Below are 17,493 nucleotides of genomic sequence, written 5' to 3' on the forward strand. Positions count from 1 at the left end.
TATATGCTATACGAGCTCCAAGAGATCTCAACAGGGATCTGTGGAATGGCGAGGCCAGGGGAAAGTACGCAACTAAGGTTGACTACGAAAGAACAGGAGGAGTCAACCTGGCTCCGGAAAAAGAGTGTGAGTAAAAGCAGCAGGAGTGAAGGCCAGAGGCTAGACTAAATGTGGAATTACTGGATTTTTTTACCTGGCTTGATTATTTGAATTAATGTAATTTTAAGGAGCACCTTCAGAATAAGAAACTGACTTCTGTACCTAGTTAGGAACTGAAAAGATCTCTTTGTACGCAGTTGGGAAAAGAGAGGTTGTAATATCCAGACATATCCTCTGTATACCAGTTCCACTTCTCAGTGCCTTTTCTCTCTGCACAGGAGAAATGAACGTGCACTTACACTATTTACCTTTCGAGAGCGAGACCCAGTTTTCATTCATCCTGCAGTAGGTTCTCAGTAAACAGGCACAGGCTACGGAGTCACCAGCCATCCAAGAAGACAATCACCATTTTAGTAGATGTTGAGCTTTCCCTGGAACTCTCAGTCCATCACCAAAGCTACAGATCACGGTGAAGAGCAAAGGCTGTACGATCAGAGCCGCTCCGTGTAAAAGCATTCTGCCACTTTCAGCTATTGGCCTTGGGCCAATTTCCTCTCTCTCTTTGCTTCAGTTTCTTCTTCTGTAAAACAGGAAACATATTTGTGTCACAAGATTATAAAGAATTCCGTGAGTTTATGTGTGCAAAGTGATTTGAACATGACTTGATCAATGTACAGTGAGCACTCCAATGGTAGCAATATTATAATATTACAATATTGCTATTCAGGGAAATCAAGACTGAGCTATGTGTGTGTGGAATTCATCATTCTAAAGATCAGGCAGCAGGTCTGTAACTCCCATAGCTGACAGTTGAGTTCATCCAGTGTGCTGGACTTCGGGCTAATGAACACACAGCATCTGCTTATGGGGACTGTCAGTCTGTTTTATAGGGTTACTGCCGCTGCATTTGCTAACATGTTTAGGCTACTGAAATGAATTCCCTTTGACTTGCAGGAAGATATTGACAAAGCAGTGAAGGCTGCAAGAAAGGCTTTTCAGATCGGCTCTCCATGGCGTACTATGAATGCTTCGGAGAGGGGGCGGCTCATCTACAAGTTGGCTGACTTAATTGAAAGAGATCGGCTTCTCCTGGCAGTGAGTATTAACCAAATTGGGCAGGTAGAGAGATCTCTAGAAAGCATCCATTGTTTGGAATAGTGAGTGGTTTTGGTTTTAGTGATGACTCTGTGCTCCCTACAAACAAAACGGAAAGACTCCTACCAGCTCCTGTATAGAAACTGTACATACCATTGAGCTTATTCTCAAAGAGGAAACTGCCTGCTAGTTCTGGATAATGTTCATTTCTACACCTAGATTCTACAGGCTAACCCTTAGCAAACCCCAACTTATAGCCTCTTAAACAAATTTTTTTCCCTCTATTCTAGAATTGCTCAGGGCCTTGAACAAAGTCACATGCAGTGAATGTCCTGGAATGTTGGGTTTCTCCAACTTACCTGACCACTGAACTCTTTTTGTGGAAAAATGTCATAGATTTTGTCAAAGGTGCCCAGAATATTTCTCTAAAATAGATGTATTTCTCTTTAATCTAGCCCACCAAGAAACTTATTAAATGGCTGCTTTTCCTCTCCTGAAATGTATGTATTCACAGTGGTCTGGGTTAAATGATGGTCTTCTTACAGGTGAAAAAGTTGACAAATAAAGAAAAAAAGGCAATCCTTTGTGTATTTGTACAAACTGTATTTTTTATGTATACTGCTTTAAAAAAAAACATTTTGGCAGTTAGATGAGTCAGCAAGTAAAATGGATGGGGTGTTTCCTTGTTTTTTTTTCAATGAGACATTGAGTAAAGCCAATTGCAAATGAACCAATACCAAGATCAAGCTTCACAGCAAATTCTCACTACCTTTAGAATCTTATAATGGCAGTAATAAAGAAGCCCATGTACATAATTTTTTTTAAAAAATTTATTTGGCAGAAATCACAAGTAGGCAGAGAGGCAGGCAGAGAGAGGGGGGGAAGCAGGCTCCCCGCAGAGCAGAGAGCTTGACGCGGGGCTCGATCCCAGGACCCTGGGATCATGACCTGAGCTGAAGGCAGCGGCTTTAACCCACTGAGCCACCCAGGTGCCCCCCATGTACATACTTTTAAATCAACTTGAGCGATTATAGTTAATCAAGGAACTATTTATTATTCAAAGGTTCAGCATGATTCAAATCATGCAAAAATACGGAGTTAGAAGTTATGCACAATTGGGGCACCTGGGTGGCTGTTCTGTGGATTATAAAATGCTCACTCTCTCTGTCAGCATAAGATCCTAAGGGGGAAGAAAGATCAGGCACACAGAAATGTCCGATGAAGTTTGGGGATGGCAGTCAGGGTAACACAGAGACAGAAGGCTGTGTAACAAATGAGGAACAGTTTCAACAGTTTTTCACCTGTATATTCCTGCCCTGGCAAGACATGAGATCCCCAAAGAGGTCTTAAAGTTCCTGCTGAAGGAAAGGAAGAAAAGAAACCAGGTCATCCAGTGGATGGTTAGCAAACCAGACCAGAAAATGTTGCACTTTCCAGCCTGACCATTCAAACAATAATTATGACTATAGGGGCAACACTGGAAGTTTCACCATTCAAAGTTCTGCTGAAGAAAACTCATGGATGGAAGATCCAGGAATCACTGAAGTTTGTGTGCAGAGGTTGTATCTGGATGGAATGCAAATACCAAAAATGACCATAGTCACTAAATTGTCCCACAGTTGTGTTTACACAATAAGTGAAATTTTGCAGGGCCTCTGATCTGACTTAGGGACAGAGGTGCCACTCACTCTCACCAACTGTGTGTCTTCCAAATTGGGACTGATTCCTAGCAAGCTGTCCAGCCGGAGGACATTCAGAATGAAGAAGGAATGCTTGGGCATAGAAGCTGCAATCTTCCCGCCCTTTTTATATGGATCTCCTTATGTGGCCTTAAGCAAGTCTAAGCAAGTCATTTTTACTCTTTTTGTTTTGTTCTGTTTTTACCTCCTTTGTAGAAAGGAAACGTTATACAAGATAGCTTATAGGATTTTTTTTTCCGATTTCCCAAATTCTCTAGTACCTGCTTCTTCAAAATATTAACTCTCGATTTTTTAATGGAAAATGGTTGTGGGAGTTTACGTTTAAGGTTTGATTTCCTTTTCAGACAATGGAATCAATGAATGGTGGAAAACTCTTCTCCAGTTCCTATCTGATGGATTTGGGCGGTTGCATCACAACCTTGCGCTACTGTGCGGGATGGGCTGACAAGATCCAAGGCCGCACAATACCCATCGGTGAGTAGCTTTGAGAAACCCTCAGGGGAGAGGGTAGGCGAGAGGCAATCGCTGTAGAGCTGAATTACTCCAAACTCTCCCTTTAAAAGATGTCAGCCGAAAAGGCAGACTGATTTTCTCCTTGACTTTGAGACAAGGCAGCTCTGAGCCTAGAAGTTCTGCGAAGATTTATCAAATGGTCTTTCAGATCGTTTCAGCATAATCGTGCAGAAGATCCCACTACAGATATTTTAGAAAATATTCAAGTAAGAACATTCTTATGCGCACAGTCACTGAATTAGGGCAGTTGTCTCTCTAACCGCCCAGGCTTTTCAAAGTTGGCCTCAGATGATTTACTTTGTATTCTGATAGTGAAATGTACGCCCTTCCTATAATGTAATTATTTAAGTGTCTTTGCGTGTTCCAGTGTAAGGCAGTTATGTCATCTGCGCCTGGTCTCACTCAGTAGAGTTACGGTACATTAATTCCACAAACCAGTTCATACTGATTTATTTTGAGTGACTTCAAAGTGAGATGAGGTGGTGTTTACAGCTCAGTTGAAGAATTTGCGTGATGAAATGTGTGTATATGTGCTTTAGTATTTTAGCAGAGGATGCTCATGGGAGAGGAATATAAAAAAGCATTAACTGGGAAAACATTATGGGTAGAATTTAATTCATTTACATTTACAGCTCTAGAACTGCAGCACCCTCCAGGACTGGCCCTGATGGCCATTTTCAATCTAATTCAAGCAGGTTAAAAGTAACAGCCAGGAACTAAAAAGGGAGAGTGAGAACATGGTGGTAAAAAGAAATGAGGCTACTGCAGAATCTCTTTCTTTACCCTCTGACAAAATGGGAGGGACTATTTTAAGTACAAATAGATTTGATAAGGAGCTTTCTTGTTATGATAGCCAAGAAGCTTTTGTGGGAACTAGAACAGAACAAAACAGAACAAAAAGCACAATGTAACCTCATCAGACTTTGAGGCATATGAATCAGTTCAAATCCAGATTGCAAAACAATGTATTTTACTTCTGGCATTTTCTTCCTTCCTCCTTCTTTTTTTTCTTTTTTAAATGAAGAGATTTGTTTTTATTGTTTGGTAGGTTAAAAAAAAAAAAGCACCTTTTAGAATAAGCCAGTAGGCTTGTAGGGAGATATTTTTTAATTCTACTCTCTTCTAATTTTGTTATTTTTACTCCAAAAAATTTCTGCCATTACCGATAGAACTGTCAGAAAAAGAACTCTAACAGTTGTCTTAGCCACCCACCTTGTACCTTTTTTTTAAGAAAATAAAGTTCGAGAATGAGGATAAATTAGAAAATAGTCCTTCTACAAGATGAGAGAATTAAATATCTTACAGATACATTCCACTTTTTTTTTTTTAAAGATTTTTTATTTATTTATTTGATAGAGAGAGATCACAGGTAGGTAGAGAGGCTGGCAGAGAGAGAGAGAGAGAGAGAGGAAAGCAGGCTCCCTGCTAAGCAGAGGGCCCGATGTGGGACTCGATCCCAGGACCCCGAGACCATGACCTGAGCCGAAGGCAGCGGCTTAACCCACTGAGCCACCCAGGCGCCCCTACATTCCACTTTTTCATCTTTGCCTTGGCTTACATCAGTTTTATGGTTCCTCTCATTAAAAATTACTAATGCAGGACATGGATTTTTCCTTTTGTAAGTGGTTGGAGACATGGAGGTTATTTTTATTTCTTTATTTGTTGCTTTTGTTTTCAGTTATTGTCTACACCTTCCTCTCACATCAACCCCAAAGACCGTACCATGAATGTCAAATGTATTTGTCCACAAATGATTGTGTGTTTTATTTTCCAGATGGAAACTTTTTCACTTACACAAGACACGAGCCTATTGGTGTATGTGGCCAAATCATTCCTGTAAGTTGGTCTCCTATATCATTTTCAGGCTTAAAAATTAAAAAAAGAAAAGAATTCTATTTCTATTTCATTTGGTAAGGAAGTTTTCTCCAGCACATATGGATTCTTATGTATTTGCTAAATGTGGGGCAAACATAGTAACTGATGGGCTTAGGTCTCTCTGTGACTGAACTCTGGAGGTGAATGAGGTAGTCCAGAAATATATCTAGAGTGTGGAATATCACTTGAGTGTGTTTTGATATTACAGCATTGACCTATCTTAACCTTTTATTCTGTGGTTCATTTTTAAAAAGCTGTGTTACGTACTCTTTTTAATACCCATGTTTCACATGCATGTGGCAAAGCAGCCACTGCTGCCTTCTCTGTTGCAGGACGCCATTTTAGTGAAGTCGTATGGCCTACTGGTCTCCAGCACTTTTTATCTCCTCATTGAGACTTTCCATCCAGGAGAACAGTAGCCATCCTGAATACTAGTAATAGCTAATATTTTTTGCATGCCTATTATGAACCCATCACTCTGTTAAGTCTTTGGCCCACTTTCTTGACAAATCCTCAGGATCATAAGGTAGCTCTATGTTTAATTTCTTGAGGAATTGCCACACTGTTTTCCAAAGTGGCTGCACCAACTTGCATTTCCACCAACAGTGTAAGAGGGTTCCCCTTTCTCCACATCCTCTCCAACACACGTTGTTTACTGTCTTGTTAATTTTGACCATTCTAACTGGTGTAAGGTGGTGTCTCAATGTGGTTTTGATTTAAATTTCCCTGATGGCTAATGATGATGAACATTTTTTCATGTGTCTGTTAGCCATTTATATGTCTTCCTTGGAGAAGTGTCTGTTCATGTCTTCTGCCCATTTTTTGACATGATTAGCACTACTGGGTATGTACCCCAAAGATACCGATGTAGTAAAAAGAAGGGCCATATGTACCCCAATGCTCATAGCAGCAATGTCCACAGTCACCAAACTCTGGAAAGAGTCAAGATGCCCTTTAACAGATGAATGGATAAAGAAGATGTGATCCATATATACTGTGGAATATTATGGCTCCATCAGAAAGGATGAATACCCCACTTTTGTATCAACATGGACAGGACTGCAGGAGATTATGCTGAGTGAAATAAGTCAAGCAGAGAGTCAATTATCAATATGGTTTCACTTACTTGTGGAGCATAAGGAATAACATGGAGGACATTAGGAGAAGGAAAGGAAGAGTGAATTGGGGGAAATCGGAGGGGGAGATGAAGCATGAGAGACGGTGGATTCTGAGAAACAAACTGAGGGTTTTGGAGGGGAGGGAGGTGAGGGGAGGGGTGAGCCTGGTGGTGGGTATTAAGAAGGGCACGTATTGCACGGAGCACTGGGTGTGGTGCATAAACAGTGAATCTTGGAACATGAAAAACATTAAATTAAGATGTTAAAAAAAATTAGATGCCTCAAGATGACCTTTCGAAGTAGAGAGGATTTTTATCAGCATTTACAGATGATGAAATCATGCATGGAGAGCATGTAACTTGTCTGAGCTCACTGAGCTGGTCAATGATTGAGCTGAGATTTGAACAAAGTTCTTAGCCACCAGACCCTATACTTTTTGTCTTTAGCAAGATATTTGTCCTGGAAATAAACATTGCTACTACCCCTACTATGCATACACACAAGTACACACACACCCAATTTTTATTATTGAAATATAGTTGATGCACACTGTTATATTAGCTTCGGGTCACTGCTAACTATTATTATTGGGTACATGGTTACAACAAATGATCTATAAGGAGGGAGGAATAATTATAATTTTCAAAGATGTGTAGACATGTTTAACAGGCCTGATTTTTAAACCGTGCAGTATTTTTTTTTCCTCCAGTAGATGAAGAACTCAAAATAATAGCACTTAATAAAATTTTACGGCTCCCTTCCACTCCTGTCCCATATCTAGTTTATTTGGAGCTTTCCAGCATTTATGAGTTGCTTTTAGCAATGAACCTAATTTGAAAACACCAGTTGCTTACACAAAACTACAACAAGTATTATTTCACATCTATAGGTAGTGAATAATGTAGAAGTTAGATTGGCAAATGTGGCTTTCAGCAATACAAAGAATCAATTGTTCCCTGTTGCTTTCTAGTGGAATTTCCCGCTGGTCATGCTCATTTGGAAGATAGGGCCTGCCCTTAGCTGTGGAAATACGGTGGTTGTAAAACCTGCAGAACAAACTCCTCTCACTGCTCTTCACGTGGCGTCTTTAATCCAAGAGGTGAGTTTCCCGAATCAAAATACACATGAGAACTCAGGAGCCCTCCTTTACCTATGAAGGCCTCACTTGGTGCTGCTGTAAACCACCTGCCAATGGCTCCAATCCAGATGAGAACACATCAAACATGGCCTCCAGCTGACATTGCCGGCAGTCAGCGCCATGAACTTCCGCCCAACTGGGGACAAGAAGCCAGATTCAAAGGCTTCCTGTCAGACAGTCACCTTACAACCACTTTTATTTTTGTTTCCTTAGCTTAACTCATGGATGCAAAGTCGCGTTGAAATTGATGTATCTTTCTTTCAAATATTGAGATGAACATTGGTTTCCAGCTGACACTAATGGATTGGAGATTCCGCAGAATTATTTTTAAACAAGTCCCTCCAGAGTTTGGAGGCCTCTGCGCCACTATGCTTCCTTTTAATATTGGGTCAGATAATTTTTAAACATATCTATCCACGAGAGGACATATTTATGTTCCATTTTCTGTTGTGGTTTTCTCTGCATTTATTAACCTTCTTCCTCAAACACCGGCCAAAACAAAACAAAACACAACGCATGAAGTGTAGTTTCATCAACTATCCAGATTGGGTTTCTACTTTCTTCTTGCAATTTATTGCTCTTTGTCCTTCAGATCTTTCCAGAACTTAAAAACCAGGCTTTAGTTAAGAAAATTTTTAAAAATCTGAACCTAAATCTTAAAACTGTTCTTCACTTCAAATTTAAAAGAAAGAGGGAGAGGGCAAAAGAGATATCAAAATGGGCCATTTTGATGCTAATAACATGAAATTTTTATGTGCCCATCTTAGGTACACACCGCTTTCTACCTGTTCATTCTTTAACGGGAATGAAATCAATCTGCGAGGCTTCGTCATGCACAGGAGGACAGTTCTTATCTAATGTTTTACTGATTAAATATTGCCAGTACAAATTTGCAGCCCAGCTGGAATGCCCTGAACAATCAATAGCTAGAAACTGAAAATGTGAGATCCTCTTAGCTTCTTAGTTTCGCCGATAGGATAATAATTGCATTGTTTTCCTTCTCTGAGAATAATTTACCAAGCTCTTTTACACACACTCTCTTTCTGAGTTACTCTTATGAAATTTGAGGCAGCCATCACTGGGGCAATGATCCAGAAAAGTCAAACAGGGACTTCCCCCGACCAAGGAGAAACACTTCCCCAGTAACATAACTTGGGAGGTTATTTTAAGTAGGCTACAAAATGAAATAATAATAATAATAACACTTAAATGAGTCTTTCTTGGTAGAGAAACTCATAAGCTCAGCATTGAGAGGTGGCTTTGATCCCAGACTCTCCTCTTTTTATCATGGAATTAAATTCTCAGTTCTGTCGTAACCGTTTTACTCTTTATCCGCAGGCAGGTTTCCCTCCTGGAGTGGTGAACATTGTCCCTGGCTACGGGCCTACTGCTGGGGCGGCCATTTCCTCCCACATGGATATAGACAAAGTGGCCTTCACGGGATCCACGGAGGTAACATTAGCTACTCAGGCCAGTCATGCAGAAGTTCTGCGTCTCCAGGGGTCAGAAGCATGTTTTGTATCACTGTTTTTAGGCCGACATTTCTCTAAAACAAAAGTTCCTTTTAATGATTTGTTCCTTATTCCAGGCTTCGCGCGTGTTTATAGAACATAAGCAAATATGGGTGAGATGAAGCGGGGCTCCTGTCACACACCCGGGCTGCACGAAACTGTGTTTAGTGTGTGCGTTACTTTCCATGACAAGAAATAGAGCCGATGAGACCCTGTCGTATGATTAGTATGGTTTATGATAGAAAATCTAAATTAGGCCACAGTGATTTGTATGAATGAATGTAATGGTACCCTGTAGATTATGGAAATTAAACAGCAGAACATCCCCTTTAGCTCCTTATTTGGGGCTGTTTCCTGATCATTCTGAAAGGGAGCCAGTGACTCCGCTCCCTCAGTGTTACTGCTGGCTGAGCCTAACTTGTATGCCTCTCTGGCTCCAGCTTGACTTTCCAGAAGGTGAAGGACAGGGTGTCAGCTGTGGGCACTGTAAGAAGAGGCAGGAGGGAAAGGAAGAGGGAACTGCCCGGAAAGTGGAGTTCGGGAGAATGGATTCCCACCTATTGGGATGATTTTCTGTTGCAAGTAGAAAGTGGTAAAATCATACGGTATCAAGCAGAAAACCACTGGAGTCCTCCTGTTGGATTATGTGACACTGTGGACTGTTCAGTGCAAACCTCTTACTGGTACACAGTATGAAAGATAAAGAATGAGAAGAGCCCCTTCTTATAAAGGTGCTGTTACACGCAAGGCACAAGACAGGATGTTGTAAGATACTAAGGGCTGTACAAAGTGCTTGCTGTAAGGGCATTCACAGGAAGGAATGACGATGCCCACACAGGTGTGAGAACCTGCTCTGAATTTTGAAGAGTGGTTCCTTTTTTTAAGTCCCCAGAGATTGAGAAGCAAGAAGAATATCCTAGATTACGAGGAGAGGCTAATTTGATTATTTTATATTCCTAATTAGAACACTCCGATGTAAAAAAACTTTTTTTAAAAGATTTTATTTATTTATTTAACAGACAGAGGTCAAAGGTAGGCAGAGAGGCAGGCAGAGAGAGAAGGGGAAGCAGGCTCCCTGCTGAGCAAGAGCCTGATGTGGGGCTCGATCCCAGGACCCTGCGATCATGACCTGAGCCAAAGGCAGAGGCTTTAACCCACTGAGCCACCCAGGCGCCCCTAAAGAAACATTTACATAGAGAATGAAAATGGTAGAAAATCAAATTTTATTTTCCTTGATCTTTTAAAAACTAGATAAATACAAAAAATACTTTTTATGTTTCATAGACACAAAACAGAAAAGGTTTACATTCGACAGACCCCTCATTGAGTTGGGGAAAGCGAATCCTACATTTAGGATTCTGTGGACAAAACAACTGGGAATAAGACGTGGCAATAAGCTAAAAAATGGTGAAGTCACAGATCAGAATCGTAACAGAGGAGGTTAAGGCAGAAGGGTAGAAATTCCTCAGCCTAGCCTTCTAGACCTCCACACACATTTCTTGCTCTAGACCCATCACTTCATCGGACCCCATCTCTACAACCACTGCCTATTTGTCTTGACCCATCCTTGGGCCCCTTCATGCTTTGGGGCACTTTACCTGCTAAAAATGGTAGAACTCTGAGTTTAAAAACTAGGAAACATCTGGGTTCAAATTTGGACTCTACCCCTTTAAACAGTGTGTCTTCCAAACGTTAAGTATCATTGCTACATTTGCAGTTCTCATTCATAAATGAGAGCAATAATATCTACCTTATTGTACAAAATGCAGTTGAAGGAGCTAGTGAGTAGTAAAATATGAGGCACTGTACAGGGTATTCAAATGTATCTTTTCACTCCTTCAGCCTTTTGCTCACTCGTGGCCACACCCACTGCTTCTACTGCTTCTAACATGGTTTCTACCACCTGTATCTTTTGTGGTCATGGTAGCAATGACCCTCTTTCTAAAAGTGTTTCTGGCAAGGTAAGAATTTTAATGTCCTATTAGACTCATTTAAAACAGAATAAAAGAAAACAAAGCAAACAACAGAGTCCAATGCACATTGTGCAGGATGGGTAAATTAGACCATTTTTGTGAGCACTTGCTACTTCTGCCCCACATGGCAATGTGACAGCATCATGGAACATACTACTTTAGTCTTGAAGGTTCTTATCTTTCTTCATTGCAGACCGCTTTAAGAAAAGTGATGAACCTTCCCAAGTAAGAGAACAAAATCATGGGACAAAAACTGATGTCTCCTTGTTTCGGCTTTCATGAGACCTTTGGGAAAACTCAAACAAACCTTTTATTTGCCTTCGAAACTTGTACTAAACAAAAGTTTAACCTTCCCCCCCTACTCATACTTCTGGCTACTCTTCATTCTAGTTCTCTTGACATCTGTAGCTTTTAGGAAAGTATTAGTTAGATTCCCTTCCCTGAGACAAAAATGATATACTTTAATAAAGTTTCTCAAGTAAATATTTCTAAGTTAAAAAAAAAAAAATTCAGGGGCGCCTGGGTGGCCCAGTGGGTTAAGCCTCTGCCTTAGGCTCAGGTCATGATCTTAGGGTCCTGGGGTTGAGCCCCACATCGGGCTCTCTGCTTAGTGGGGAGCCTGCTTCCCCCTCTCTCTCTGCCTGCCTCTCTGCCTACTTGTGATCTCTCACTGTTAAATAAATAAATAAAATCTTTTTTTAAAAAAAGGTGCAGAAAGAATTCAGAGACTTCAAAGGAAGAAAAGAAAATATTATGTAGAAAACAAAAGATTCTTAATCATCATCTTAATGAAAATTTAGTAAGAAGTGTACCATGGAAGGAAAATGGTATAAAAGGAAATTTTCAGACAGGATTTCCCAACCACAAGTCTAATCTTAGGTTCTTTTTATTAACCTATATTAAAGGTTTTGATTTAGTGTACGACATCTTTAAATAAGATAAAAACTTTGGCAGATTCATTATTGCTGTGCTCTGTAAGGCACAGTAGCAGTCAGTTCAATAACCACATAAAATTCAAACAGAAGCTCAGCAAGCACCTGCTTATCTTTTGTTCAGTTGGGAGAGAAACTTTTTATTAAAATCTAATGTGTCAAATAGGGAAAGAAAAAAAAAACCCAGAAGCAAGATAAAATGAATCATCTTTCAAAAAGAAAAGCAAAGATCATTTAGGACGTTAGGACTTCAATAAAAATAGTAAAGAGGAAAGAGTTACAAAGCAGGCCAGGTCTTAGGGATGGAAAAATAAAATAACTACAGCAAATAATCTTGATGGGACATGATCCACAGAGGAAAAAAAAAAATGAAAACAATGCCTTTCTCTGAAGAGGGGCAACTAGCATTAAGGAAGAAACCAGAACAGTAGGATTCCAGCTAATTGAAGCAGCAGCCCAGAGCCCAGATCCAATTTCTTTTTTCTAGCTCCACGGTTCAAAGGTGTGGAAGGAGAGAGGAAGGGAGGGAGGGAGGGGCGGGTGGGGTGGGGAGAGAGAGACCTGGCAAGCAACCAGAGTTAAACAGCCCCCACTGTGACAGTGTGTCCTGAGAAGTATGCAGCGACAGGACTTTATCACGGCCACCAACGGGGCGGTATCTGTTTGGGAAATTGATGTGTTTGCAAATAATACAATCCGAGGGAGACTGGGAATCCGTCCGCATGAGGGTTCCATGGGGGAGAGGGTATAAGAGGAAGGAAAAGTCGTGTCTGCAAAGACTCCACAGAGCGGGCTTCGCAGAAGAGTTCCGGTGTCAGCCGGAGCCCGAGGAAGTGTGGGACTGAGGGAGGCCCAGGTCAGGGTAGACATAGAAGAGAAACAGAGATGAGGTTCAGGGGGCAGTAAGTATGCCAGTTCGGACAGAACTCTCTGGATTTCAGTAGCAGGATGAAAAGCCTGGAAAAGCAGATGAAAAGCCAAGAAGGTAAGTAATGGTTGGATCATGACGCGTCCCGTCCAGCAGTAGAAACATGAAGTTCTGATTAAAATGAAAAACACCTCCTGTCCTTTCTGTGCATCAAGATCAGCCGTCTCTTCTCCGTATCTGTTCTCATGAGTGTTTTTCTGATGCCTCATGTTTGTGTCCAGATGGCGGGACCTTTGATATCAGAAGGTGCCAAATCTGGAGAAAAGCCACTTAATGCTTCTTTCCAGTGGAACTCAACTGTGGCACAAACCGCATATACATTTAAAGGTGAAATAAAGCCGCCTTCGGGAGAGCAGGTTCAGCCTTCTGCTCTGTAATGCTCTATTCCAGGTTGGCAAGATGATCAAAGAAGCCGCCGGGAAAAGCAATCTGAAGAGGGTGACCCTGGAGCTGGGGGGGAAGAGCCCCTGCATTGTGTTTGCCGACGCTGACCGTGAGTGGGAGCCATTCTTAACTTTTCACCCCTCATCTTGGAGTCTGGCAATGCCAGACCGTGACCTTGAAGTTTATGAAAGGGTTTGCTTCTAACATCCAAATGTAAGGCATTAACCAACCCATAATGACTCTTGAAAATCTCTCAAACTGTCCTAAAATGTCACAAGTAGATGAGTGTAACACAGACGCTCTTTCTTCCTGGTGTGGAATAGATGGCCATTTTCGCAGCTGAACTCTAGTTGACTGTCTTGTACTTAGGAGCCATGGTGTTTTTGTTTTTGTTTTTTTAATTCCATGCCTGTGAATATTAGCATTGGGTTAGGCATGGTGACATACACCCAGTTGTGCTGGACTGGGACCAATTGGAGAGATGGCAAATGTCCCAATTTTCATCTCCCTTCACATGGGGTCATACACACATGAAATGAACTGCCCAGAAGACAATGATACTTAGCGTTTAAGGATTGTCTCTCTCTCCTTTTTTTTCCCTAGCAAGTGTGGTCAAATTTACATATATTCCCTCTATAATTAGGATGTGACTCCACTATACAGTATCCCTGGTTCATCCTGATTATATTATTGATTAACCTCCCACAATTATTTCCGAGATGGGAGTCAGTAGGCACTGACCGACTGTCAGGCATTCATCTCGCTCTGTCTTTGACAGCTGCAGGATGAGGCAATGAACAGAAATGGCCCGGTGTGATCTCAGCCGAAGCTTTTCAGAACACACTGCCTCACTGTATATTCTACAAATAGGATAAAAGTCCTGGTTTTTACCAAACCTTTCTAGAAACTGTTTCCACTCCAACTTAAGTGGGTGTGCTTAATTCACGAAGTCAATAGAGCAGTACTCAATTGCTTTCCTTTGAATTAAATCTTCAACAGTTAAAAAATTAAAATGTGGAGAAAACTTTCTTCAGGTTGTTTAGGGTTTAGTGATAACAACTTATTTCTCCCTTTTAAGGCCCCTCCTACCATCTCAGATATGTAGATAAGAAGAGTTTATGGACATGTATGAAATAACATGGTGTATTTTAAATAAAGGTGGAAAATGTTTTGTCTAGAACAGCACTGTTAAGGTGGTGGAGTGATTGACTATTATTTTCTTTTTCAGAAATACAACTTTTCCTATTGATCAGGGTGTCTAAAAATACTTTTAAATTATTTAACACAATAGATAGTTCATGCTTTCTTTGTCATTTAGTTAAAATCTGAGGCCTGAGCTATTCAGCCATCTAACTAATGATAAGCAGAGATGTTTATAAAAACCATGTACAGGGTCGGTCATCTGGGTGGTGTAATTAGTTAAGCACCCATTCTTGGTTTCATGTCTGGGGCGTGATCTCAGGGTCCTGGTATCGAGCCCCAGGTCGGGCTCCACAATCCACAGAGAACCTGCTTGAGATTCTCTCCCTGTGCCCCTCCCCCTGCTCTCTCTCTCTCTCTCTAAAATAAACAAATATAAAAGAAATCATTTATAGTGGGATAGGATCTTGTGACACTTTCGGTATTCTCGGTAGTCTCTATATTAATTTTTTCAGATTCTATGTTTGTGGCTAACATTTCCGTATCAAATGAAGGATTAGAAAGGTTCATTTGTCATCTAGCCAATGGGGGGGGGCGTTTGGATCTGCATCTGACCGCGCATCTCACAGTGTCCTACTGCCCCTGAGAGAGATGCATACAAATGTGTCATGTTTAAAAAGTGTCCCTTCTTCCGTGTGACTGTCTCCTCTGCAGTGGACAATGCCGTCGAATTTGCACACCACGGCTTGTTCTACCACCAAGGGCAATGCTGTATAGCCGCATCCAGGCTTTTTGTGGAAGAATCGATTTACGATGAGTTCGTTCGACGGAGCGTCGAACGGGCTAAAAAGTACGTCCTTGGAAATCCTCTGACCCCAGGAGTCAGCCAAGGCCCTCAGGTGAGTGTACAAAAGAAGAAATAGCAGTCACAGGGGACAAGAATAAAGTATCCTCTTTAGGTTTACTTTTTATTGAGTAAGATCATTTCCTTACTGCAGATCTTCCTAGGGGATCACGCTGTATCAGTTTGGTGTTTCAAAAAAAGCTCATTCCCAGTGTTAAAGAAAGCATCCCGAAGTTGTGCGGCCCTGGCTTCATGTCTTGAAACAGTTTAAGAAGCCTGTTGGCAATCGAAGAGGTGAGGACAAACAGCAAAGGCTGTCACTGTCTTGTCCCTTCCGTCTGCACACCTCCTGATTCCTGCCTGCCGTCTCTGGCCACTTGAAAGTTCGTATGGAATCCTGGCATTTCTTTCTCCCTCAGGGTCAACCCTTTGTCTCAGCTACCATCCCATAGACGTGGGCCGCTAGCATGCCTCTCAGTTCACGCCGGCCTTCACGCACTCTGATGGGCCTTCCAGTGGTGGCCTGAGTGTTCTAGAAGGTCCCAGGTCTTGGTTTTGGGCCAACTTCTCATTTCCGGTGGAAAAGGCCAGTTGTTCCCTCAGGTTCCCATTTTCTTCTGTCTTCTCAGAACCATCATCAACAAGAGGGTCTTTCTCTTGTCCAAAGGCTACATTTGCCTCTTCCTTGCACAGTGACCTGTTCATTGTCTGTTACGCGAACTCCTGGATCTTTCATTCTGAGTTTACTCGAGCCTTCAGGGATCTTGATCTAGAGTGGCGTTCTCAACTGCAAACAGTCTTGCCCTTCACCAAGGAAATATTTGACAACATTTTGTCTCAACTGGGGTGATTGAGAGGGAGTGGTCCTACTGGCATTTAAAGGAGGGTGGAGGCCAGAGATGCTATAAACATTTTATAATGCACAGGAGAGCCCCACAATTAAGAGTTCTCTGCCGCAAAATGCCAATAAGGCCACTTGAGAAATCCTTTTCTGGAGTGTAGACATTAAGCATAGAGGCTTTATTCTTTCACACTAAAAATTATACACTGTTCCATGCTATTGATTTGAAATGAACACTGTTCTTAACACACTCACTAAGCCAAAAATAAATTTTATTAGCCAAAATTTATTGAATGCTACTATCAGCTAAACCCTGGGATAAGGACCTGGCAATACCCAAAGGAACAAGAATATGCTACCTGACCTCATGGAGTTTACATTCTGGAAGAGTTAAAAGGCTGTCTTGGGGTTTTTCTGCTCATGCCAAGACAGCCAAGTAGGAAAACCTTAGGGTTTAGATAATGCCAAATATTAAAACCTAAGAGCCCTAAAATAACTTGTCTGGTAAATGAAGTAATATGTGGTTTTATTTTAATCACATTATATTTATATTTCTTCATTGGTGAAATGATTTTCCAATTTGATTTCATAGACCAAAATATTCTTTGTAAAATTTTTTAAAAACCTGGAAAAATCAGTATTTTCACTTGCAAAAGAAGTAATAATACCCACATCAAAGGTTATAACAATATCAGCAGAAGTGGCATCTTGTCCTAATGCAGAGAGATGGACTTTCGAAATAGAGGTTAGATTTTAAATCTAACCTCCCTGAGGCTCTGTTTTCTCCTCTGTAAAATGGAAATAGTAACACCAATCTTGAGGGTCATCGAGCTGTGAAATGCAGTAATCTCTACAAAGCATCTGCGTGCCTGGTTCACAGTACGTGCCCAAATGTCTGTTGAGTAAATGAAAATTGCACGCTTCCATTTATACCTACAGTGACAATTACTATCACAGATCAAGAACTTCATATATCTGCTCTCATTGGTTTTGTTGATCTATGGTTTCCAAATAATATGAAGGATGTCTCAGTGTCATTTCTCAAACTGTCTTCTTTCTCAACCCATCAGCCCTAAGGAATTAAAGAATTTGCACATTCAAACACATCAAAACGTATACTTTGAGACTATTACCATGTCATGCCCTATTACATTTCATAGACTAGCCCATGAGCTAATGGCCCATCACACAGTAAAGAGCCCTTGCTATAGCCTAGCCTTACTGAGAAGTTCCTGAGGGCCAAAAGGAAAGCCAAATCCAGATATGGCCAGTCTGAAACCTTCTGAGGAAGATTTGTATTTACAGTGAAGCAAAATTAGCTAGACTACATGGAGTATGTCCGTAGGTATAACTGAAAACTTCCATCACTAGGACTAAACGCTTGTGCAATGTTCTCCATCTT

The 17,493-nt window shown here is 41.1% G+C and overlaps 1 protein-coding gene across 3 annotated transcripts in view; it reads left to right on the forward strand.

The window, feature by feature from the left end:
• Positions 1 to 17,493, forward strand: part of ALDH1A1 (aldehyde dehydrogenase 1 family member A1) — a 392,715-nt gene that overhangs the window by 360,295 nt on the left and 14,927 nt on the right. For all 3 annotated transcript variants that reach the window (XM_044265890.1, XM_044265891.1, XM_044265889.1), the window contains 7 exons: positions 1,054 to 1,194; positions 3,239 to 3,368; positions 5,182 to 5,243; positions 7,371 to 7,499; positions 8,877 to 8,990; positions 13,273 to 13,375; positions 15,121 to 15,305. In XM_044265890.1, the coding sequence (XP_044121825.1) occupies positions 1,054 to 1,194; positions 3,239 to 3,368; positions 5,182 to 5,243; positions 7,371 to 7,499; positions 8,877 to 8,990; positions 13,273 to 13,375; positions 15,121 to 15,305 (864 nt within the window). The remainder of the gene's footprint in view (positions 1 to 1,053; positions 1,195 to 3,238; positions 3,369 to 5,181; positions 5,244 to 7,370; positions 7,500 to 8,876; positions 8,991 to 13,272; positions 13,376 to 15,120; positions 15,306 to 17,493) is intronic.

Source organism: Neovison vison, chromosome 9, assembly GCF_020171115.1.
Source record: "Neovison vison isolate M4711 chromosome 9, ASM_NN_V1, whole genome shotgun sequence".
Classification (NCBI taxonomy): Eukaryota; Metazoa; Chordata; class Mammalia; order Carnivora; family Mustelidae; genus Neogale; species Neogale vison.